The sequence below is a fragment of the Sinocyclocheilus rhinocerous genome, unplaced genomic scaffold, assembly GCF_001515625.1.
Source record: "Sinocyclocheilus rhinocerous isolate Xijiao unplaced genomic scaffold, SAMN03320098_v1.1 scaffold303, whole genome shotgun sequence".
NCBI classification, from domain to species: domain Eukaryota; kingdom Metazoa; phylum Chordata; class Actinopteri; order Cypriniformes; family Cyprinidae; genus Sinocyclocheilus; species Sinocyclocheilus rhinocerous.
In genome coordinates, this window is record NW_015656152.1 from 1,576,066 (window position 1) to 1,600,837 (window position 24,772).

Genomic DNA, 24,772 nt, shown 5'->3' on the forward strand with positions numbered 1-24,772 from the left:
GTGAGTCTTGTGAAAACCAACGTTTGTTTACAGGATCAAAAGAAGCAAATTTTCCTTACTTTAGCAAAGGAAAACCAGTCTCCTCTTGGCTTATATCGAAATCCTCTGGCATTCTTCTTTACAAATCCTCGTTTTGTACTTCTAATTAGTGACCGTTGTTTTGTTTCGATCTCTCCGCGTGCGTCACTTCTGAGCGGCGCATGCGCAAAGCTGACCTCATACGTCATTCCCCCGGAACTGCTTCCGTTTACAACAGTGAGCGCAAGCTAGATTCAAGTGATTATTAAGTTTTGAATATGGATATTTTTCTTACAAAAACACATCGATTCGAAGCTGCTCCTCGCCTTTGTTCACCCCCCGGAGCCATGTGAGACACTTTTTTTTATGGAAGGGTGCTTTTTATTTCAGGTCTTTTGAACCGAAGCACTGCAACACCCGCTGAGTGCAACGATAGAGCTTGAAAGATCAAAGACAATTTTTTATATAACTCCGACTGGATTCGTCTGAAAGAAGAAAGTCATATACACCTAGGATGCATCGGGGGTGAGTAAAACACAGCCTAATTTTCATTTTTGGATGAACTAACCCTTTAAGTCCGAAGCAGTGACATCATGGGGAGTTTCACATTGTTTTCTAATAATATAAATGATAAAAATGAACTTCACAAAATAACATTTCTTTAAAAGGGGCAAAAGTAATGGAGTCACAGCATCATGGGCACTGTCCTATACAAATAATGCCCCTAAATTTATCTTTAAAAAAAGGGAAATATCTTCAAAATTATCTGCAAAAATTTAGGTATTGCATTTTCAGGATGTAATATTTTACCAACACAAAATCAAAGGTTTATCTCAATATTTTAAGCCTTTTGACTATATTAAGTATATACCTCGATATTGACGTATTTGCTTTGAAATGGCCAAAAGATGGATACATTTGTGAACAGCCAAAGTAGATAATTAAATTATTTCATTTAAATTATTTAAATTTTCATGAAAATATTGTAAGCATTCTGTGTAATTGCTCAGCCTTATTAAACATAATATGGTATGATCTTGGCATCATAAAAACCTTACCTGAACCCAAACATAATTTCATCGTGTCGAAGATGGGCATCATCGTCAATAGACAAAATAGCCTCAGTCTCGACTGCATCCCAGGGAAGGAAGCGATTGTTTAAGCTGTTCTTTTCTGTGCGTACCACCTGCAGAGAAAAAGCCCATCTGTTGAGTCAACATGCCACAATGTGAACGACTGTTGAGGTAGAACATGGCATTATTATGAGGTTTTACTGGGCCTGCCAGACACACATCCTTATGAAAACATCAAATGCCAATCAAAACAACTTAATACTTCTCTAAACCATTTTTGATTAATAAAGCAAATGTTTTGTGTGCAGGCATGGTTTAAAATTTAAATATTTGCTAGTTCTAATACAACTTTGCAACTTTACATCCATAATTAAAGATGCTCAGTTTCAAAGTTCCAAACTACTTGAAGATAGTAAGAAACTTGGGGTACTTCAGCATTCTGTTTGGGTTTTCATTTCAAAGTATAACCTTACTGTGGGCTTAATACAGCACTGTTTCCATTAATATCACCAGAACTAATTTGGCTTGCTGCCCTAGAGACATGAAAGCTATGCTTCAAAGACAGCAGAGAGAGCATACCAAATCTACAGCAGAATGCAATGCTTGTGAGGTTCTATCACATTTGAGCCTTGGAGAATTCCGACTAATAACAAGCTTAACAAGATTTTTTTCCTTGAGTGGTGCCTGCCTGTGCTAAACTTGCCACCACGATGTTAGGGTGTTATGCATTGGTAGGGTGTTCAGGAATCTTACTAGGGTGTTTCGGGAGGTTACTAGGAGGTTGCTTACTGGCCCAGTAAAAAGATATGACTATAACAAATATGATCAAGAAATAATGTATGCTTACCACAATTGGTAGACCAATGTCTGGCCAGAGGAGATCATCGGAAGGTGGTTTGGGGGAATTCCACACTACCACCACTTTGTTAAGATAAGGAAGGCCATTTAGTCTCTCCAGTGAGTTCATAAGAACCTCCTCCCTTTCATAAGTAAGCATGACCACAGTGAACTGCTCTCGTGGGACGTTACCTCCTAGAGCGGCCTGAAACTCTTTACCAGATCCCCCAGAACCTCCGCCGATAGGGCGGAACCCAGTCCCCGACCCTAGAAACTTGGCTTCTGAGGGAAGTACGGGGTCCAGGGGAGTATGTGGAAATAGATGGAAAGGGCCAGGTGCACGATTCCAGGTGTGGTAGACATCAGCAGCTGTGTAGGTGAAGTTACGCAAGAAGCGGGGCGAAGCATAAGGGGGCTCTACTTCAACAGGCCCCAGATCTAGGTCGCCATTGTCAGCCATGTTAGCATCGGTTCCTGCCAACTTCCCAGCTTTGTGGGGAATCTCCTGGGCAGGCTCCTCACGTATAGGTGCTGCTGGTATCTGGATGCTGGTTCGTACGCCAGCCAGGATGGTGCCGAAGATGCTCTCTGAGGTGGAGAAGTACGTCTCCCAAAGAAACCGACCCTGCCGTCGCATGGCCAGAAGGTCATTGTCTGAGATGCTACGCAACAGAAAGTGCAGCTCCGTTATGCGAGGCTTGGGTACCATAATGACTGCCTCACTCCAGCGTATAAGGTGATGGTAGGGCAACTTTGAGTGGTCGCCAAGCACCACCGGTATTGCCCCAACTTCCAAAGCCTCAAAAAGTCTCATGCTACAGCCAGCAGATGCCACCAACTGGACATCGCCTGGAGATATCACCAAGGCAAACGTAGAGACCTTCAGTACTTCTAATCGATCCTCACGCTCGCCACACAATGTCCACTCTGTTGGTAAACTCGGCTTGGGCTGATTCTTGCAAGTGAACTCCACAAGAACCTGGTCTAGGTGACTGTCCTGTACAGCCTTAAGTGTGCCAATAATGCGGTCATCATAGTCAGCTGGTGGATCACCCTCCATTTCCTCCTCGAAGGACTGCGGTGGGGCTTCAAGCAAGCTGCTCCTCAAAGACTCAACCTTTTCTCCCTGAAAGGTGAAGAGGTACTTCCTCTTGACCGGGACTTGCGGAGGGACCTCAAGGAAGTTGGGCTCAGACAGAGCGTGGACTAGTGGAGACACCACCATGTCGAAACCTTCCCTATATTGATGTTCAAAAAAGGTAGACTGTGCCACTGCTGCTCGGCCTGTGCTCACATTGTACAGGAAGTTCTGTGTCAAAGACTTTCTTGAAAGGTGTACAAGTAGATGGTTGTGGCCATCCAACCTCCAATATGGCAAAACCTTGAGCTGCTTTTCAAGGTCTAAAGGCGAGGCGGGAGGAGAGGAGGGTGATTCTTGTATTTCCCCAACGAGCACTATGTACAGACAAGCAATGTTTGGATTATCGGTCACATATACACTGCTTTTGACGGATGAGGCAAAGCCTTGTTTGACAAGAGGGTCCAACTTCTCACCCCAAGAATAAGACCCTGTGTCATAAACATAGACAGGGAAGCCAGATGTAAGTGGACATCTAGCATAATCAAAACAAGTATGCAAACGACAGTTTTGGGCCGACTTCGGAGGAGGGTATCCAGGATCATCCTTGTCTGGTAAAAGTCTAACTGGCAATGACAGTTTTGGCTGGTTTTGTGCCATAAGTTCCTTGTAAGAGTGCTCTGTCTGGCTGATGACATTTTTGAGTTGTAACAAGTCCTGTTTGGCACTGTCAATACTACGTTTACAGGCCTCGATGCGTAGGTTAAGTCGGGCTATCTCGCCATTGAGTTCTTGTCGCTTTGCCTCAAGCTGAAGTAGCTCCTCGCTGACGGATTCCCGGATACGACACAGGTCTTGAACATGCTTCGCTTCACACAGCTCTCCTCCAGGTCTTGGCCCAAAAATGCGTTTATCTGGTCCCCCTGCTTCATCAATTGTGGTGAGGTAGTAATGTGCAATGAGAGGGAAAAAGACCAGGATGAAGAAGAGCATGAAACTGAGCCAGGTGAGCCGTACTCGCCGCAGTACCCATGGCTGGCCGCTGTTCCCGACGATGCCTCCGCTTCGCTGCATCGTGCAACTATCACTCTCCTCCGAACCAGATACGTGAATGCAGCCGTTGAGGAGATTCAGCTGCCATAATGCAACCTCATCTGTACTGTACACACTTTCAGTTTTACCCCTTTCTGGAGTTCGTAACTTATGTGTCCTTGTTTTAATTGGGACTCCTGATAAAAGGAAATTTCATCTTTCTCGTGACAGAATGATATCATCAATAAACAATATGGTCTTGCGTGCTGTATGATGTATGTTGAAACTGAATCTATCCAAGAGAAGAGGGAGAGTCCCAGACAGCAGTAAAAATTGAGTGTCCTTGATGGGGATCAGCAATGGAGGCATGGCTAAACTGCATTTTTATTTGTGGCATCATACTCTGGTCACTCTTCCATTGTTGAGACTCATGAACTGGCCACAGTGTGCCATGATCTCTTGGAGATACTGCATGCCATACAACTGCACTCAATCTGCAAAACAGACAGCAAGTGTCAGTTATTTGCATAACAATTCAGGAAAACAAGAAGTCTTAAATACACCTGTGGGCTATTTTATATGATCAATGCTAAAGATAGGAAATATGAATCACTTTGCTTTAATCTGAAATGCATAGGACAGCCTCCATATATCATTATTCCAAGGACACATCAATCTTAATCAAGTCTAAAGCCCGAAACAGTACACAAGTACATTAGCACAGACACTTCTAACTACGCATTCCAAATTGAACTCTCATAGATCTCTTTTTATCGCCCCTTGAATACTGACACAATATTGCAAGTATGCATGTGAAATATCTAGTATAGGACAGTACAATTGTAATATGTTGGCCAAGCATTTATGCCTGTATTTGTTTCTGGCCTAAAAGACTCTCTGGCCAAATCGCAGTTCTTATTAGTGATTACAGTATGCAATTGGCAAGAGATGTTTTTGAACACAGCTCCACAAAAAAAGAGTTCACACCCATTTGTTAAGATTCGAAACCAACTGGCAGCGCTCAGAATGACCTCGCAGACTTGTCCTATTCACTGAACACATTATCTGGTATGCTGACAGCTAGCTCCCTTCTGTGGGGTGACGAACCGTGCTCTTTAGAGACCGTTTACTCTAGCCGCGAAACTTGCTAACTAGCACGTTATTAGGAATAGCGATTGCAAAGATTCATTAAAAAAAACCTTATACTCACTTCTGCTGTAAGTGAAGCTGGACAAATGATTCGCGCGAACAAACGCATTTAGGTAGATCAGGGGTGCATTCCCTTCACAAACAAAAGCAATCCACTGCGTCTTCAGCGGCTCAGATGTCGGGAGTAAATGACGAGTGCTATGTTCATTATTACACCCAACAACAGAACACCTCAATCGCTATGGAGCCATTCTTGTCTACGTCCCTGCTCCTGTGACGTCACACAGACAAGAAGCTGAGAACAGCCTGATTTGAAAAAGGGGATATTATTTTTAGGGATTAAATAAAAACCACTGGGTGCATTTTTATCATTATAGGGTAGATGTGTACACACACTGCCAACACACATTTATGTTCAAACAACATGTAAAAGTGAATTTAGCATCCGATGACCCCTTTAATGCAATTCATAGCAATCAATATTTGTAAATATATAAACGTAACTTCTGACTAGAGGTCGACTGATGTATCGGTTTGCCGATTAATCGGCACCGATAGTTGATTGCCGGAACTATCGGCAAAAATCCATGCCGATAGTTTTTCGGTGTACGCAAATGCTAAATGTCACGATTGTTAACATCTATTTGCATTAGTTTATATCCAGCTGGTCACTTTAATGCGTTTGTTATCCAGCGAAGTTGCAGATTTAAAGCTGTGACGTGAGAAAGCAAACTGATATGTTCATTCAGCAAACAGAAATCCTGCTGCGCCGCAGAACGCCATTCACACAGTTTTTGATTAAATTACATTATATTAGTCCCAAATTGTTGTTAATGTACATAATGACTTCACCCTAGGCTGTAAAACTGTGTATTGTGCATTTTTTCAGTGAAACGTTTGTCTTTCTGTGGCTCTAATAAAGGCTGTATGCTTCATATAGAGAGCTATAATATAGATTGTGCTTCTTCTTTCTGTTTTGCTGTTTTTTTTTTTTTTAAACACCGAACTTCAAACTCATCTATGCCGCTTTGTAATCATTCTTGACGTGAACTTTTGCCCGGCTGGTGACGCGACGCGTCCTGTACGTGTGTGTGACTCCTGATACCTGCGAGTTCTCCTAGACGTGGCGCTGCGCTTTTTGCCCGGTGTGCGACTGCCATATTTTGTTATTTTGATTAGATAATCATCACATGCTCTAGAATAGAAGCAATTAAAGTGTGAGAGTATACATACAATATCCATATGTATGCAATTTCAATGCTATGTTCTTTGTGTAGATATTTAAAGATGGCCATCTAGTTAGTGTTTGTTAATTTCAACATCTACTAATAAATGTTTAAATTTTGAAGTTTAATGATCAATATATAATTAATAATATTAATATTTTTATTCATGTACAAAGTATGGTTCAGTACTTTTAAAAAATATAAATGCACTATTTTAATTTTTGTTGAGTATCCATTTGAAAAACTATCGGATGATTAATCGGTAACGGCCAGTGTGGTCCAACCTAGCTATCGGTATCGGTAAATTCCACTATCGGTCAACCTCTACTAATGACCTTAATATGTACACTATTGTTCAAAGGTTTTGGGTCTTTTGTTTTTTTATTTTGATCAAAAGTGACATTAAAAGACATTTATAATGTTATAAAAGATCTCTATTTCAAATAAATGCTGTTCTTTCCATTCATCAAAGAATCCTCAAAAAAATGCATTATGGTCTCCACAAAAAACGTTAAGCAGCAAGACTGTTTTCCACATTGATAATAATCAGAAATGTTTCTTGAGCTGCAAATCAGAATATTAGAATTATTTCTGAAGGATCATGTGACACTGAAAACTGAAGTAATGATGCTGAAAATTCAGCTTTGATCACAGCAATAAATTGAAAGGGCCCATATTCACAAAATGAATATAGGTCCCTTAAAGCAGAATAGTTCTTCTCATGTGAGCAGGCAAGATTCAGCATGTCTGAGCTCTGTCTCCACTGTGAACCGTCCGGCCATTAATAAGAAACTGGATGTGTTCTGAAGAATAAATTCACACGGACCTGTGATCAGGTCCGGAAAGTTTCCATGGAATAACAACTCTCCGTCTAATCCTCACACCGCCTCTGGATTGTGAAGGCAAAGCAAATTTACCACAAGCCAATATTTAACCAGTTTTGTAAATGGAAGGATTTTTCCCAGTCTGGCCGTGGTTGAGTAGCAGCAAATACGGATGAAAGCAGGAAATTATGGATCCCTTATTATCAGTGCGAGCATATTTTATGCAGCAATGACATTTCCCGACGACAGGGTAACCAATTTTCTCCTACTGAAATTTGCTTTGAAGGCAAGAGTCCAAAAAGAACCAGTGTAAATAGAAAAAAAATGAAACATGTTCGGTGTTTTAATCAAATATAGTCCCCAATGGTTTCTGCATAGGAGAAAACTATCCTTCTCTCTTCCTCTTTTTCACCACTTCCTCTTCAAATGAACTGAAAGTTGCATCGGCAGAAATGGACATCAAAAGTGAGGTTTAAGAAGTAAAGCATCAATATAATTTTTTCTACAGTTAAGAGTTAGAGATTTCAACAAAACCCCAACATGATTCAATTTTAAACTATACTCTATCAACCACATACCAGCATGCTAAAAACACCGTAGCAACAAGACAGTAGCACAATTTTAGAGAGGTCATGCAATAGGGTTGGGCGATGGGGGGTTGGCGGGGTTAGGGGTGTGCCCGAAGCGTGAAACAAATAACGCGTTATACGGAGCCACTTAAATGTTAGCTGCTTGCTAGCGGTAGCCTGTTGTATTACAGTACATGAAAGTTCAGTTACCACATACACAGAGTAAAGGCTGATTTATACTTCTGCGTCGGACCTACGCCGTAGGCTATGCGTCAGTTTTAAAATTTCACTTAGAAATTCATGGTAAATTTCACAAGCAATTGCAGAGATGGCAAGTAACACATTAAATTAAACGTGAAATTAGGGCTGGGCGATATAGCTAAAAAATTGATCAACGATATAATGTTTCATATTGTTCTGTATCGATAATTATTGACATTTTTATAACCTTTTTTTAAAACAAAAAGCAATAAAAAAAATTATGTATTTATAATTAACACAATTTATCGAGACAAACAACAAATATTTTTTGTTTTAATAAAAATTAAACAAATATCTAATTTCTAATGTTTCATGTGCAGATTAAATAGGTCTTTATTGTATAGGTCTAATTGTCTCCCGAGGCCACAGGAGGGCTCAATGAGCAAAATAATGCAGCACATTTGAATCGTCAACGCAAGGAAGTAACTCTATAAAAACGTGTATTACGTCTAAATTAACTCATAAAAATCAAATATAATTTCGTAAATTGCATAAACAATTATGAACAAAACAGCATAATGTATTTATGCATTGCTTAATCCAAAGAGCCGAAGCGTCATTCACACAGACTGCATTTAAAAACATGAGACGCAGTGTTTTTTTATCCCATTCAAGATCTTCGCATTGAGCTTCTATATTTCTCTAATATTTTGAATGAATAACGCAGCAGCGGCGCATCTCGTGGGCTAGACTAACAAAAACATTCAAATGCAACAACGTCACTTACATCATCACCGCATCTCGCGCACAACTGATGACGCTACCTGACGCACTCCTAACATTCAAATGCAAATGTTTATTTTAAATTCGACTAATATTCATTCTTTATTCACAATCTCCTCATCACAGGCAGGCACAGCACTCAATTCATTATGTGTTCGGTGTTTGTGTGTGCTGTCTGCGTCACTCATAGCATGTGCCTATATCGTGCTCTATATCGAACAAGTTTTTTATCGATATCGAAGAAGGTGTACCGTCGATAAATATCGATACCGTTTTATCGCCCAGGCCTACGTGAAATTGTGAAGTAGTAAAACTGAAATAGTATTTTTTTGGTAAATCTGTTTTACTTTCAACCTCGTAAAATCATTTTTTACAATTTATATCAATATTAGATGACCTAAAAGCCTTCTGCTCTGTACTAAAGGCATGTACTTTGCTGGGAATGTGAAGTACATACTTTTGAGTTCATAACATGACAGTACTGGGACATACTTACACATCATAAAATTGCATCTTGATACCAATTGGAATTTCATGCATAATAAGACTGGAATGTGTATTGAGAAATTCGCCTAAATTTTTTTTAGGTGCATACATTTAAAATGTGCCAGTCATCAACTGAAAGGTAGAAAAAGAGCCAAATCACAATTTCATCCTCTACCGTAGCTCAAGGGATTGTGGGTAATATTAGCCCAAAAGGCAAGCACACTTCAAAAATCCACCAGAAATAGTATATCTTCCAGTCAACCTTTGGCATGATATTTTCAACATATTATGATTTGAAATACACTAGGCTAATTCTTAATCAGTCTGGATATTATGCAAACTGGTTTGCTACTATTCCAGTTACCTAACATAACCTTGGAAAAAAGTGAGATACAAACCAGGTGTTTATGCCCATTCCAGCTCATATTTCAGGCTCAATCACTAAGGAAAACGGAGCTGTACTGTAGTCTAATTGTATTCAGGACGGAGAGGCTCTGAAAGCTGACAGCCAATTCTCATTGCCTACAGGCAGCTTCAAGAGAAGTCACAAGGAGTCGTCATCTCAATCCTTTTCTTAGGAGACAGACATTAGGTATAAAAAAAAATAATCTGATATAGATATGGAGCACAGGTATGTGGGGAACATATGTGACCCTGCCTGTGAAAACCCAGCTCAAGTCATGTTTTTGTGATTTACTGTTTTCTACATAAAATCATCCTTCATAAAGATGTAGAACATTCTGTGAAAATATAACCTTTATATCTTTAATATTGACTGAGTAAGGCCATGTCAAAGATTGAAATCATAGTGAAATTAATAGTTGAAATCAAACTTTGATGCTTATCTCATAATTAGATTTTGAGACTTTAGCCTGGATTTCACAGACAGGGTCACATATATCCACAGTGAGGTGTACCAACAAACAGTACTGAAGCATCTTGTGCCTGATGATTGCTCAATCATATTCAGGCTGTTTATGGGAGTTTGTCATTTGTTATCTAGTCTTGCATAACAACCCACATCTGGGGAAAAAATGCTAAGATAACTACTGCAATGCACATGCCAAAATGTGTTTTTCAAGATACTAGCCTACTACTTTATTGCAAATTCATCAAGATTGCAAATGTAAACCTCATTAAAAGTAGACATTTCCTGAATAAATGTGAGCTGCGAGTTGCCAATGCATTGCTAAAGTGTTTGTTTTTATCAAGATACTATGTGAGTCTCTTCAATATTCTGTTAGACAGATATTGATTTTTGCTCATTTCAGTAAATACCTGGTCAAAATCATAAGTTTGATCATGTCGACTATCATGATGTAATTTACACAAGGAATCTCAAAGGTCTTCACAACAAACGGTCAAAATAAAAAGTTCGGTTTAACTTGAAGAAACTGTGACAGAAATATATAAATTTATTACTGGCGGTTGGGGGTATGAATAAAGGCCTCCTGAAGCGAATCGATGCTCGTTTTGTTCGCTTTTGCGTTCGTTACTTCTCACCGGAGCTTACGTCCTACGTCATCCGCCGGAACGTCATCTATTGTGAACACGTGTACGACAGGTAGCAGAAGCTAGAGATTACGGTTTATAAAGATTTAAATATGGATATTTTTCTTACAAAAACAAAATGGTTCGCTTCAGGAGGCCTTTATTCACCCCCTGGAGCCGTGTGGGACACTTTTTATGATGGATGGATGCACTTTATTGGACTTCTTTTTGACTATTGAAAAATAACACCTATTCACTGCCATTATCAAGCTTGGAAGAGCCAGGAAGTTTTTTTAATATAACTCCGATTGTATTCTTCTGAAAGAAGAAAGTCATATACACCTAGGATGACTTGAGGGTGAGTAAATCGCAGGGTAATTTTTTATTTTTTTTGAGTGAACTATCCCTTTAAGCCTTCTCCAAGCTGTGAAAATTCTATGTACTTTATTTCTTCTGACACACTTTTAGAAAGAAGGAAGGGATGCTTGATATCACCCAGGGGTGAAAGCACAATGTGTGTGTGGCTGGACAGGAAAAGCTCAACCTTTTCCCGCCTGTATCCCTCTGATATTTATGAGGTAGAAAAACAGTGATCACCTGATGTTGTGGTACTGATACCCACCCTGAATGATTCCATTATGGCCGAGCTGAGCTGCTAGTGAGATGTTACGCTTTTCATTTACACATCCATTAGCCCTGAGTCGGACTGCAGTCGCAGATACAGAGCTGCGCGTTCTATAATTAGTACTTTAATTCAACGTGACTGCATGGTCTATGGATTTTCTCTTTTCCATTTCCAAGAGTTGATGTATGGAAGAAAAAGTGAAAAAGAAAAAAACAGAAGCTACATGATTCAGCACCATCTGACACCTTTAATACCAAACTTCATGAAGACCTGCCACTGGAATCAGATCCGCGGTGATCGTACTGTAGCGTTTCTCTGCTTATTGCTGTCTGTGTGGGCAACCTGGGAGGCTTCTAACTTTAGCACATAGACAATGAAATAGAAATTAATCTATACAATTATACAGAGAAAATTTGACTTTTTAGGCAAGTGAAACCCAATTAAAAGCAATCCTATTAAGTCTCAGAATTAAGAGAAAAAAATTTGTGAAATAAAATATTGCAATTTCCCTTTTTATTTTTTTTATTCTGTGGCCGAAACAAGCTTCCTTAAGTATCACTATTATGAACATTGTATTAATTATTTGAACAAGCTAATCTTTTGGGAAGAAGTGGAATTTGTCATAGTTGGGTAAACTTCAATAGTGGTGAACAGAAAATACAACAAATAATTTTTGCATTACTATTTGCTCTGATAGGAAAAGAAAAAAATCCATGACAGCGTTTCTATTAGGAAAAAAAGAAAACAAATACTGAGAGATTTATTACGATGGTCAGAAGAGAGAAAGATGTCAAATTTGCAAATGAAGCAGCATTAACCAGTTTTCTGTAATTGAATGCCAAGGTAATATAACAAAGTATAGTGTTATAAATGGCTTTTCTTTTAAAATGGAAAATGTCAAGTCTTTTTAAAATTTAAATATAAAAAGCGCTGCTGGAATTGCAACACTAATAACTGTGAAAATGTGTCATCACAGTCTGTGAAAATGTCCATCAGACAGTTTGTTCAGGAAAGGTGTGCAAATTTTGAAGGAAACAGACAATCACATTTTATTTTATTTAAATTTTTTGCCTGGCGGACAATTAAATGGGTGAAAAAACTATAGATTTACACCAAAAAACTCAAGCAAGAATATCATAGAGACTGCTTCGGCTCTTTTGACTTATTGGGCCAATAAGAAAATAGTGCAAAAAAAAAAAAAAAAAGCAGCTCAGAACACCACTAGTGCAACCAACCGACAACAAGTATAGCCTAAGTGCTTTCTATTATATAAATCAGGACTGACATGCCTCCAGGACAAAAACATTCTGAAACCTTAAAAAGTTCTTTAATCGTCTGCATAATGCATCAGCTCCACTTTCGGAGCAGTGTAAGGTGTACGCTCATCTTAATTAGGCCAGAATCTGCAATCGATAGTTCACAACAATGACACGACCAAAATAAGAGAGCAGCAGAAACAGATGGAAAATCCTGCTCTACCTTCCTGGCATATGGCAAAAAAATAACTGTTATTAAAGCATTTCAAACACTCTGGAGCTGACGTACTTGGGGATGTCAGAAAGAATATGGCTAAAAAATATCTCACCCAGAAGTCTGTGCTGAGGAAATATGGCATGATATATTAGCTTCTGCCAAACACCAAAACAGAGCAAAACAGACTCACGCTAAAGTAAAGAAGTATAGCACACCAGGTTCAAACAGAGAACATCAGATTCAGGCAAAGCAAATCAGTCAAATACTGAACAGATCAAACCAGAATAAATTAATTCAGATCAAACTGAAGTAAACTACATAAGACTTAACTCATTCAAATTAAACTGGAGGAAGAAAATGGACAGACAAGTGGCTGCTTTGTTCACAATTATGCCCGGTTCAGACTACACGATTTTAGCCCGATTTTGCCACGATTTGCTTGACGTAGGGTGTCGTGGGGATTCGTAAACGACAATGGGCGTTGGGACGTAAGATTCCATCGTTCAGCACGTGTAGTGTGTCATAGTGGATGACAACCGATTCCACGACCGACAAAAATATTCTGTAGTCTGAACCCGGCATTAGGGCAAGTTTCTAAGATGCAGTTTTTCAACACAGAAACAGCTCTGTCAAGCAGAACTCAGAATAGATCTGTGAAATTAGTCATGAGACTCTAATAAATACCCATTTATTAGTGATATATGCCAACATCAGGGTGTTTATGATGAGGGAAATGTGGCTTTATTCAGTTAAAGGGATAGTTCACCCAAAAATGAAAATGTGATGTTTATCTGCTTACCCCCAGGGCATCCAAGATGTAGGTGAATTTGTTTCTTCAGTAGAACACAAACGAAGATTTTTAACACAAACCGTTGCAGTCTGTCAGTCTTATAATGGAGGTGAATGGGAATCATGGCTTTGAGTAAAAAAAAAAACACACACAAACAAAACCAAATTAAACCCTGCAGCTCGTGACGATACATTGATGTGTAACGACACAAAATGATCGGTCTGTGCAAGAAATTGAACAGTATTTATATCGTTTTTTACCTCTGATTCACGCAATGTCCGAACTGTTCGAACTGTCCTGAGCGGCGGCACGTCCTCCTGAGCGCGTTCTCAACAGCAGGCGCATTAGACGTCTTCTTCTTCTTCTTGCTTTACGGCGGATCGCAGACTTATAAGTGCATTACTGCCACCTATCTCTCAAGTGGACCATTGACACTCCCAATTAAGATTGTAGATAGAGTGTAAATGGTCCATTCGAGAGATAGGTGACGGTAATGCACTTTCTTGCACAGACCGATCATTTTGTGTCTTTACACATCAATGTATCGTCACGAGCTGCAGGGTTTAATTTGGTTTTGTCTGTGTATGGTTTTTTTACTCTCAAAGCCGAGATTCCCATTCACCTCCATTATAAGACTGACAGACTGCAACGGTTTGTGTTAAAAATCTTAGTTTGTGTTCTACTGAAGAAACAAAGTCACCTACATCTTGGATGCCCTGGGGGTAAGCAGATAAACATCAAATTTTCATTTTTGGGTGAACTATCCCTTTTAACAATCCGACTTCATTGCAGTAAAACAAACCAAAAAAATCCCACATGGCATTTGCCATATTCAGCACCTGATCCAAATAAGTCAAATCCCAGCAGCGTTATCCATCCAGAGCAGCAGGCTCTTTCCCAGCCTTATGCCTGATCACAGATTTAACACTAGTAAAATCTTAAAACCCTAGTAACAGCTGCCAGACCTCTGCATACCCACACCTCTGGACAGTGACGGATAGCGGGAGAAGAGCCAGCGTGATTGTTCCTTTGCCTGCGGGGAATTACTGCATTATGCTCAAAATCACAAAGCCAACTACAGTAACAATAATGACCCAGGACAACAGAAAAGCCATGTGTATTTCCATAAAGTTTAGACTAGAATCCTACATAGACCGTTAGGGGAACACGTCCAAAATCCCCATTCCGAGCTACATTTTGGCATGCAAAAGAGTTTCTGCAGGTTTTATGGAGGTAAAATGAAGACATTTTTAAAGAAATACTTCACCCCAAAATGATTTTTTAAAGAAACAAATCCATCAACAAGGCGTTTAACTATAAGCCAATACTTCTGGACAAAACAAGAGCCAATAATGCATAGTAACACTTCCTTCAGAAAAAAAGTACATCCCCTGCTGTCCTCTCGTATCAAAATCCACCAAAATTTTTGTTTAGAACTGTTTTAGCTTGTAAACAGTGCTTGATTTGTGCATATTTCGCTCCTGATTCAGACAAGACAACTTTTCCACTGGAGAAAGTAATATTATGCAGGGGTCAAAATTAACTTTTTTACTTGGTAGAACTGGTGCTCCCAACTTCAGGAAGTTAGGAGCACCAACAAAAATGTAGGCGCACCCACTGAATATTAAGGAGCATCACCTGGTTTGTATCTCACTTCTTTCCAAGGTTATGTTAGGTAACTGGAATAGTTGCAAACCAGTTTGCATAATATCCAGACTGATTAAGAATTAGCCTAGTGTATTTCAACTGCCAATTGAGCGGAAGGGCTGGCAACATCCTGATGATTAAAAGCTTAAACAATTGAACCTGATCCTGAATTCTTAGCCACACACTGACAGTAAGCTCCCCTCAGACATGCATTCATATAAACTCCTACCCCTAATTGAATCGCGATTTGTTTAGCATCTCAACCGATTTGAATCGTCACATATTTTAATAGATTTTCAACCGGCTCGCGGTTAATCTTACATCCCTATTAGTGATGCATCGATCTTTATTCCGATTGCTAATGTTTTAGAAGCGAGTAAGCTGATTCTGATAGCAGATTTTTTACATTTTTATTTTTTATTTTTTTAAAGCGAGAGACAATAAAAAAGAAAATGAACAAGACGTTTATTTGGTCTATTACAGACTGTATCTGTAGCCATTTAAAATTAGAGACAACCACAGCATTTTAATCATGATCCAAACAAAGATGCTGCATACATGAGCAGTTTCAGATGCAAATTAGAATGTATTATTTCAAAATCTGAATCAAAAACAGGCCTGACTTTAACTTCGTGAAATGATGCTACATAAAACATCTGCACAAAACAAAAACAGCAGACGGTCTGAACGAGACGCAGATTCACTCTCTGACAGCAGGTGGCGTTGATGGAACAGCAGATACAGCGTTTCCTTGGTTACCACTGTAAACAACAGTGCTGCACTGCTTTGTTCTTTATATGCAATATACAGAGGCAAGATGAGAAGAAAATGTCAATTCAACTTCTCAAGACAATCAGTTACCCTCAGAAATACATTAATTTAACCCCCCACTACCAATTCAGTATTTAGGATTTTCTTTCTATATTTCGCACACAGTGATCAGTGCGCCTGCTACAGTATTTTCTTTTCTTTGCGTCCGTCTTCAGCGTCTCTGACCTCTGTTAACGGCTGTTTACAGACTTCATAATATTTCCACACAAATGACATTTTGGAAAATGATTTCAATACAGTTTGTGCAAGTCCAGAACAGAGATCGGCTGAAATACAACAAAAACCGGTCAGTTCCGAGTTAGCTCCCTGTCACGTGACAACGGAGTGCAGCGAAAGGGAGTGATTGACGGCTAATATAATTAATAATACGTTCTAAAATATGCATTAAAGTTAAGAATGTAATGATGAAGCTTAATTGACTAGCCTATGTAACGTTGGATAAACTGGTGGAGCGGTCACTGTATCGGCTCACAGCAGACACACACTGTGTAGTAATTCGCAAATGTTTTGCAGAGAAATGAAGACAGGTCGCAGTCGCACCACAAGTGACGGAATGCTACATTTCTCCAAATCTGTTCAGATGAAGAAACAAACTCATCTACATCTTGGATGGCCTGAGGGTGAAGAAATTTTCAGTACATTTTCATTTTTGGGTGAACAATTCCTTAAAGACCACTTTAAGACAAAGTAAAGAAGATATAGGGAATAAATTGAAGGGGAAACAATACGTCTATATGTTCTCTAAATGTAAATGTCTAGAAGCACACACTTTGCACACAAGTTGTATTAGCAACACTAATACTTTTTTAATACTTTTAAATTAATTTCCCAAAAATCTGCACCCAAACACTAGATTATGGAAATAACTTTTACTGTACCTTTTGATAACACTGCAAAAAATTTCTTTTTCCACTGCAAATGTCTAAAGATTCTTATATCCAGATGCATTTCCTTGAAAAGCAAAATTACCTAAGATAAGAAATTTATTTGTTTTTTTCTGCTAATGGGCTCAGAAAAATCAACTTAATTCAAATTGAAAACACATTTTCATACCTCACTGACAGCTATTGTTCTTGTTTTAAGCATAAACTCACTTAATTTTGTGACTTAATATCTTCATTTTGCAACTCAAGTAATTGTATCTTGATTTAAGGAAATTTAGATATTTGTATTGGAAAACAAGACAAAAATACTGAGAAAGATATTCCACAATGCCATGACTTTAAGACGTGCTACTCTGACCTTTTTAAGGCCTTCATTTCTGGAAGGGCAAATTAAGATTTTAAGATCGGCAGAAACCTTTCTTTAGTATACAAAATTACAAATAAATGCAAAATGAAAGACTCCACACATCTAAAGCAGATGACGCCTGTAATGAGAGCTGTAAGACTAAAAATGGTTTGGTGATTTAGTATTTGTTTTAGTCACGCCTGAACTGGCAGTGCATCGCACAGATGGTCACCCATTATCAAGGCAGAGAGACAAAATATCTTTATTTTCCTTCACAAATAAAGCGTGCAATGGGTTATAACCATCACAGATGGGTTAGGAGGAAAACAACTCATTTACACAAACACAGAACTGGTCTGCATGCTAAACAATCACTGACCACCTCAACACAACTCATCAGAGACTAACACATCTGTTCCTCCAAATTCATCACACAGATGACCGGCTGGACAGACTCTGAATACCAGATGTAGATCTACTGATTGGATCTAATCAATGTTACCATGGTGATCTGATAAAACGATCATTCACATATATTTATAATGTCTTATGTTCAGAATATGTGAAGAGAATATAAGAGTCGGACACTCACAATATGTTCTTATCAACAATATCAGAAATGAAGTGATCTTACGTGTCAGACTGAAAATATCTTATGTTGAAATTCTGAATCTGAGCTTCATAACATACAAAGCTTATTGTGAGGGTTTGATCTCTGAGTCAAACTTTGATTAAGAACAAGTCTGATATTCTGAGTCTGTCAAGTGAGATCAGATCATAGCAGCAGCATGCATTTAATATTCAACATCAACAAAATCACTATCAGATATTCTAAATGATAAGAAAAAAAACTCACATCAGGTTATGCGAGTCATTACATCCTCGTGCGTCTATATATTACAATATATCAGTTCACCGTCTGATATTATTGATCATTATTATTTCAAAATTAGACTGTATCTGATATTGCTGATCGACTAGGCGTTATAAATTAATTACTAGATTAAAGAGTGCCTGCTATTGCTAATCAGATGAAATGTTACATATGAATAATAAATCACATCAGTGTCTGTCTAATAATATCAAACGTTATGAGCAGATTAGAGTGTGACCAATATTACTGATCGGAGCAGAAGTTAGAAATAACAACAGTGTCTGATATTGATAGATATCAGATAGCATATTATATATATTTATAAATCAGATCAGTGTGATTCTGATATTATTGATCAGATGTTATACACTATTAACCAGATTGGAGTGTGACCAATATTATTGAGCAGAGCAGATGTTAGAAATTAATGTCAAGATCAGAATGTGTCTGATATTGGTGATTAAATGTTCTTAATATATGAGATGAGTGTGTGTCTGATATCGTTTGTTTAGGTGAGTCTGTCTGATTTGTTCAACGCGTCGTTTAAATGACCAACTTAACGTTACACTGATTCCCTGCAGTACTTTAGACACATACGAGATCTAAAAATCAAACATATTGCGGCTAAAGAGCGATAGTGTTCATCTTAGAGCAATATCACAACTAAAATACTACCAATATGAGTGTTATTTATGTTTTTCTGCATCTGTCTGTTTGATGTTAGCCGCTGCTAACCGACCCGCTTTCGAACGACACAACCGTTATTTTACAGTAAGTTACCTCAGAATAAATCCATCAGAAAGGACGTCGGTCCTCAAGCACTTCAGTTCCTCGGCGTGTCCATGGCGTCGGTAACGGACAAAAACGGCCCGGTAAACGGCTGCCGAAAACGCTCCGTCTCTGAGGTGCAGCAAAACGCGTACGCGCTCCAGCAGACGGACAGCGAGCGGCGTTGAGCGCGTGCTGCCATCTAGCGCTCAGAGCGGAGAGCGCGAGAGTACGTTTACAAATGTTTTTGGTAACATATCAGCATAAAATGAATTTATAATGATTAATTTACTGATAATCGTGTATTTGCGTGTTTGATATATTAAAAACGGGCGGATCTAATGAGAAGAATTTGTTTGAAACATGTATGTGCAGCTCCAGACCTGTAGGTGGCAGTGTGAGCGCTGGTTGTCAGTATTGACTCCAGCAGAGGAAAAGCGCTCATGTGTCTGCTGCTCCTCACATCTGAGCCATGGAAAGAAAACACATGTCCGCATTATCTATTTATCAGTCATTATCAGGAGGAACAAAACCACAAGTGCAGGTAAAACTGTTGCTTATGAGGGATTTCATGAAAAAAAAAAACTTTTTACGAGGGAACATAACCATCATTTCAAAGTTGTTAATTACTGGATTCTAATATAAGGAATACACACTGAATATAGAATATACTGTATATACATTGTACAAAACTGCTCTGTTCTCTCGCTAACAAAACAGCATTCTTTAGCTACCATTTAAATAAAACTGTATAAAAATATAATAATCATTAAAAAAAAAAACTGGTATACTCTGTCACTCAAAAATTCTTACTCAATATTAGCAGGGGTTTTCAAACTGGGGTGTGTGAAAAAGGTTAGACAAACAGTGTAAAAAAAATAAATAATTGATTGTAATAAACCTAACAGTACAACTGTATTGAGTAGAAAAAAATACAGTAATTAACATAATAAAAAATAAATCTTTATTAACTAATAGTGTATATTAGTTTTTCACTGTATAAATGTGGTCTTTATTCATGAAAATATATTGCTGCCCTTAAGCTTGTGGGCCCTCGCACCAGGGTGATGACATTTGGGGGTCTAAATAAAAGACCCCTGCAGAAAAAATACCATGGTATTACCACCATTTTTTGTAAGGGCTGTAATTGCATGATTTCTGCCTTTCAGGCAAATGCTGCGCCAGCGAAGAAAATCAAAAAGAAGGAGAATGGCATCCAACCAAACAAGAAATCCAATAAAAAGAAAAGGATGAAGCCTCTAAAGTCCAGTATGAGGCTCAGCAGCAGTGATGAGGAGAAATCTAAGGCCGTAAGTGTCTAATGGTGCGTTCAAGTCATGTCGGATAGATCGTATTTGCGAGTTGAACGCACATGAACGCCACCACAAAGTCGTTATTACGAGTGGGAAACTCGAAATTTTCTTTAAGCCCCGAGTTTCCGAGCTGGGGGTGTGTCTATGAGAAACATGGCGGAATCGATGGATGCAACGTCTGTAGTTGACGGTAAATTTTTGTTTAAATTGATAGTTTAATTGGTCATGTTCTTGTTACGCAGCTAGTTAATGAAATCCAAGTTTATGGTAAGGGGCGTTACATTTCCGACGCGTGCTTGTGGTGTTCGGCCAATCACAATGCACTGGGTCAGCTGGCCAATCAGAGCAGACTGCGCTTGTCGGAAGGAGGGACTTTGTAGAAAACGAAGCGTTTGAGAGAGGCGGGGCATAGAGGACCTACAATAATGTACAGTATTTGAAAAATATTGTGTTTTTTGAACATTAAAGCATGTCAACATATTTTGTTACACCAAATACACCAAATAATTATCTTTAAAATAGAATCATATGACCCCTTTAATTGATTAATTTTGTAACATTGACACCGTTATTGAACTAAATTGTGTAGAAGCTTGTTTTCACCACTGGATAAAAAATAAAAAAGGTAAATGCAACTTTTTATCTCACAATTGCTTGTTTATATCTGACTTAATTCTGACTTCTGACTTTTCTTCTCAGATATAAACTGAAAGTTCTGAGAAGAAAAGTCTGAATTGTGAGGTGAAAAGTCAGAATTCTGAGTTCATATCTCGCAATTCAGACTTTTTTTCTGAATTTCAAGTTAATATCTTGCAGTTTCTGTGTTTATATCATGCAATTCGGAGGAAAAAAGTCAAAATTGTGAGATAAAAAGTCACAATTATCTTTTTTAATTTTGTCATTCTATGGTGGAAAAGGGCTTGCATAGAATTGAATCAGCATTGAACTACATTGAGCTGAATATTGGTAATATATTGTCCTCTGTAGAGCTGCTTTACAGCCGGAATTAAAGTGACTTAATAATAATTCATCCACAACGTGTACTAGAAGTCGCTTTGGATCAGAGATGATTGACAGGTCTTGTTCTTTCCACATTACAGAGAGAATTGGGAGAAGAAACCGATTCTTATCCAACGACAGAATCCAGACTATTACAAAGGACTCTTTTCGACGGCTGAGTTTGACCGCATCTTAAGAAATGTAAGCCGTTTTTCTCTTTGATTTAGAAAGAATCAGTATCTCTAATGTCACTGTCGGATATAATGATCTGTGTTTTGTTCAGAATGATGTTCAGTATGGAGTGAACCTGGATGTGACGAGCTACACAAACGGAAAAAGAGAGACACACAATCCTCCAGGAAGAGTGCTACCGTACACGCTGTGGGATTTTTATGAGGTACATTTCCCTAACACACGAAATTGAGAGATTGTATGATTATTACTGGTATATATTTTTGGCTTTGGTCACCACATCTTCTATAAAAGATTGTGTATATGTCGTTCAAAGGTTTTTTGACTTTGCACATTGTTACAAAAATATTCTAATCAAAACGGATGTTGTTCTTTTGAACTTTCTATTCATCAAAGAATCTTAAAAAAATAAATGTATCACAGTTTTCACCAAAATATGAAGCAGCACAACTGTTTTCAACATTGATAATAATCCGAAATGTTTCTTGAGCAGCAAATCAGCATATTAGAATGATTTCTGAAGGATAATGTGACACTGAAGACTGGAGTAATGATGCTGAAAATTCAGCTTTGCTTCATAAAAATAAATTACATTTGAATATATATTCACATAGAAAACAGCTATTTTAAATTGTAATAATATTTCACAATATTACTGTTTTTACTGTATTTTTGATCAAATAAATGCAGCCTCAGTGAGCAGAAGAGACGTCATTCTAAAACATTTGAAAATCCTTTCAACATCAAACTATATGATACAATAGCATAAAGGTCATGATATGCCGTCGTGCGAACATCCTTAAAATTGGGAGAACTGTCATTACAATAGAAATAGCACTTCTGTAAAGCCTCAATGTTTACTTTACTGTTAAAGTGTGAAGTTTATTCACAGATGTTGTTTTTCATCTGTTGTCAGAGCGGCTGTTCTCTCCGAATGCTCAATCCTCAAGCGTATTCCTCCACTGTGTGGCAAGTGCTCTCTATTCTTCAGGAGAAGTTTGGCAGTATGGCGGGTGCAAATGTGTATGTGACAATGATTCATAAACACTATTATTTATTACATTCATTTGCTAAAATCTCTGTCGGTTATCGTTTAACTGTAATATGTTCTTCAGATATCTGACACCAGCGAGGACGCAGGGTTTTGCTCCTCACTATGACGATATAGAGGCATTCATTTTGCAGTTGGAGGGCAAATAGCATTGGAGAGTGTACAACCCTCAGTGAGTGATCAGTTACGCTTTAAAAGAATAGTTCATCCAAAAATGAAAATTTGCTGAATTTTTTCACCCTCAGGCTATTCAAGATGTAGATGAGTTTGTCTCTTAATCAGATTTGGAGAAATGTGGCATCGCGTCACATGCTCAGCAGTGGATCCTCTGCAGTGAATGGGTGCCATCAGAATGAGAGTCCAAACAGCTGATAAAAACATCACAATAATCCACACCACTCCACTTCACAAGACATTAACTGATGGTCAGGAGTGGATTACTTGTGGATTATTGTGATGTTTTTATCAGCTGTTTGGACTCTCATTCTGACGGCACCCATTCACTGCAGAGCATCCATTGGTGAGCAAGTGATGTGATGCTACATTTCTCCAAATCTGTTCCCATGAAGAAACAAACTCTTCTACATCTCGGATGGCCTGAGGGTGAGTAAATTGCAAATTGTAATTTTTTAGTGAACTAGTCCTCTAAACTTCAGCTGTCATGTCCATAAATAAATAAAACAAATCTTGAGTATTAACTAGTACGGATGGCCTGAGGGTGAGTAAATTGCAAATTGTAATTTTTTTGTGACCTAGTCCTCTAGTCATGTCCATAAATAAAAAAAACAAATCTTGAGTATTAACTAGTAGCGCCTCTGTCGTCCCTCAGATCTGAAGATGAAGTGTTGCCACTGGTGTCCAGTCGTAAGTACAGTCTTTATGTACATAGCTGGTCATATTAACGAGTGTTTCTTTAATTATAAAGGGGATAAACTCTCTCTCTGATGCATTTCTCCTAAAGCTAATTTCAGTCAGGACGAGATCGGGCAGCCCATCATGGACGTGGTGCTGGAAGCTGGCGATCTGCTGTATTTTCCCCGTGGCTTCATTCATCAGGGCGACTGTCTGCCTGACGCTCACTCGCTGCACCTCACCGTCTCCTCTTTCCAGAGGAACAGCTGGGGAGATCTGCTCCTCAAAGTACAACCCTTCACTTCTGATTCTGTGCTGTAAATGAATCTAAAAGAATCAGTGATGAATGTCGAATGATAAGTGAATCTCTCAAAAACTGACGAAACAAATCAAAATATCTTCACACCAAAATCAAAAGAAAAATACATTTTACTTCAAGAAAATGAACCTAATTTAGGGCCATTGAGATGATTTGCATGGTGAGTTTTTTTTCTTTAGCATTTACATTTAATCATTTAGCAGATGCTTTTATCCAAAGCGACTTACAAATGAGGAGAACAATAGAAGCAATCAGACCAACAAGAGAGCAACAGTATACAAGTCTCAGTTAATCTAGCACAGTACACATAGCAAGGTGTTTTTTTATTTTTATTTTATTAAATAGAATAGGTAAGTGCTAGTATTAATTGGTCAGGTGCTGACGAAAAAGATGTGTCTTTAGATGTTTTTTGAAAATGGCTAAAGACTCAGCTGCTCGAATTGAATCAATCAATGAATCTTGAATGAATCAAGCACACTTAACATCCCCCTTTCCTAATTATCAGTAGTAGGATCATTTAATTACTGTACTTCATTTTTTGTATTTTTTTATATAATTTATTTATTTTTTTTACATTAAGGAAATAAGAGTTTTAGAGGAACATGCTGCTTTATTTCTTTAGATTTTTGGGGAGATAGGTGATCTGGATATTATAAGATTCACCTATATTTACTCAACAATTTAGATATTGTCGTTTGACAAATGTTATTCACAATTTAAATTGTGAATTACATTTTTAAGGATATGTTTTAAAAAATGAATAAATAAATGGTGCCCTAACAGGATGATTTAATTAATGTATTATTGTTGTTGTTTTGTATTTATTTATTTATTCATTTAATCATTCATTATTTTTTGTAATCATTTTAAGAAATGAGAACTTGTGCTGCTTTATTCCTTTTGATTTTTGGTGTGAAATGTGATACAGATATTTCTTTTAAAGGAACACTCCACTATTTTGAAAGAAGGCTCATTTTCCAGCTCCCCTAGAGTTAAACAGTTGAGTTTTACCGTTTTCGAATCCATTCAGCCGATCTCCGG

General features: G+C 38.1%; 2 protein-coding genes across 3 annotated transcripts in view; one reads left to right on the forward strand and one right to left on the reverse strand.

The window, feature by feature from the left end:
• The window catches only part of LOC107719384 (exostosin-like 3), a 32,482-nt gene extending 13,317 nt beyond the window's left edge, over positions 1–19,165 (reverse strand). For both annotated transcript variants that reach the window (XM_016526795.1, XM_016526794.1), the window contains exons 1-3: positions 19,018–19,165; positions 1,939–4,532; positions 1,077–1,204 (exon numbers count right to left, since the gene is read on the reverse strand). In XM_016526795.1, the coding sequence (XP_016382281.1) occupies positions 1,077–1,204; positions 1,939–4,080 (2,270 nt within the window). In that variant the 5' untranslated portion in view covers positions 4,081–4,532; positions 19,018–19,165. The remainder of the gene's footprint in view (positions 1–1,076; positions 1,205–1,938; positions 4,533–19,017) is intronic.
• Positions 19,166–19,413: 248 nt separating this feature from the next.
• riox1 (ribosomal oxygenase 1) overlaps positions 19,414–24,772 on the forward strand; it is an 8,488-nt gene continuing 3,129 nt past the window's right edge. The window contains 8 exon segments of the mRNA XM_016526832.1: positions 19,414–19,549; positions 20,175–20,321; positions 21,396–21,518; positions 21,601–21,714; positions 22,426–22,532; positions 22,625–22,732; positions 23,390–23,424; positions 23,522–23,700. Of these exon segments, the coding sequence (XP_016382318.1) occupies positions 19,478–19,549; positions 20,175–20,321; positions 21,396–21,518; positions 21,601–21,714; positions 22,426–22,532; positions 22,625–22,732; positions 23,390–23,424; positions 23,522–23,700 (885 nt within the window). The 5' untranslated portion in view covers positions 19,414–19,477.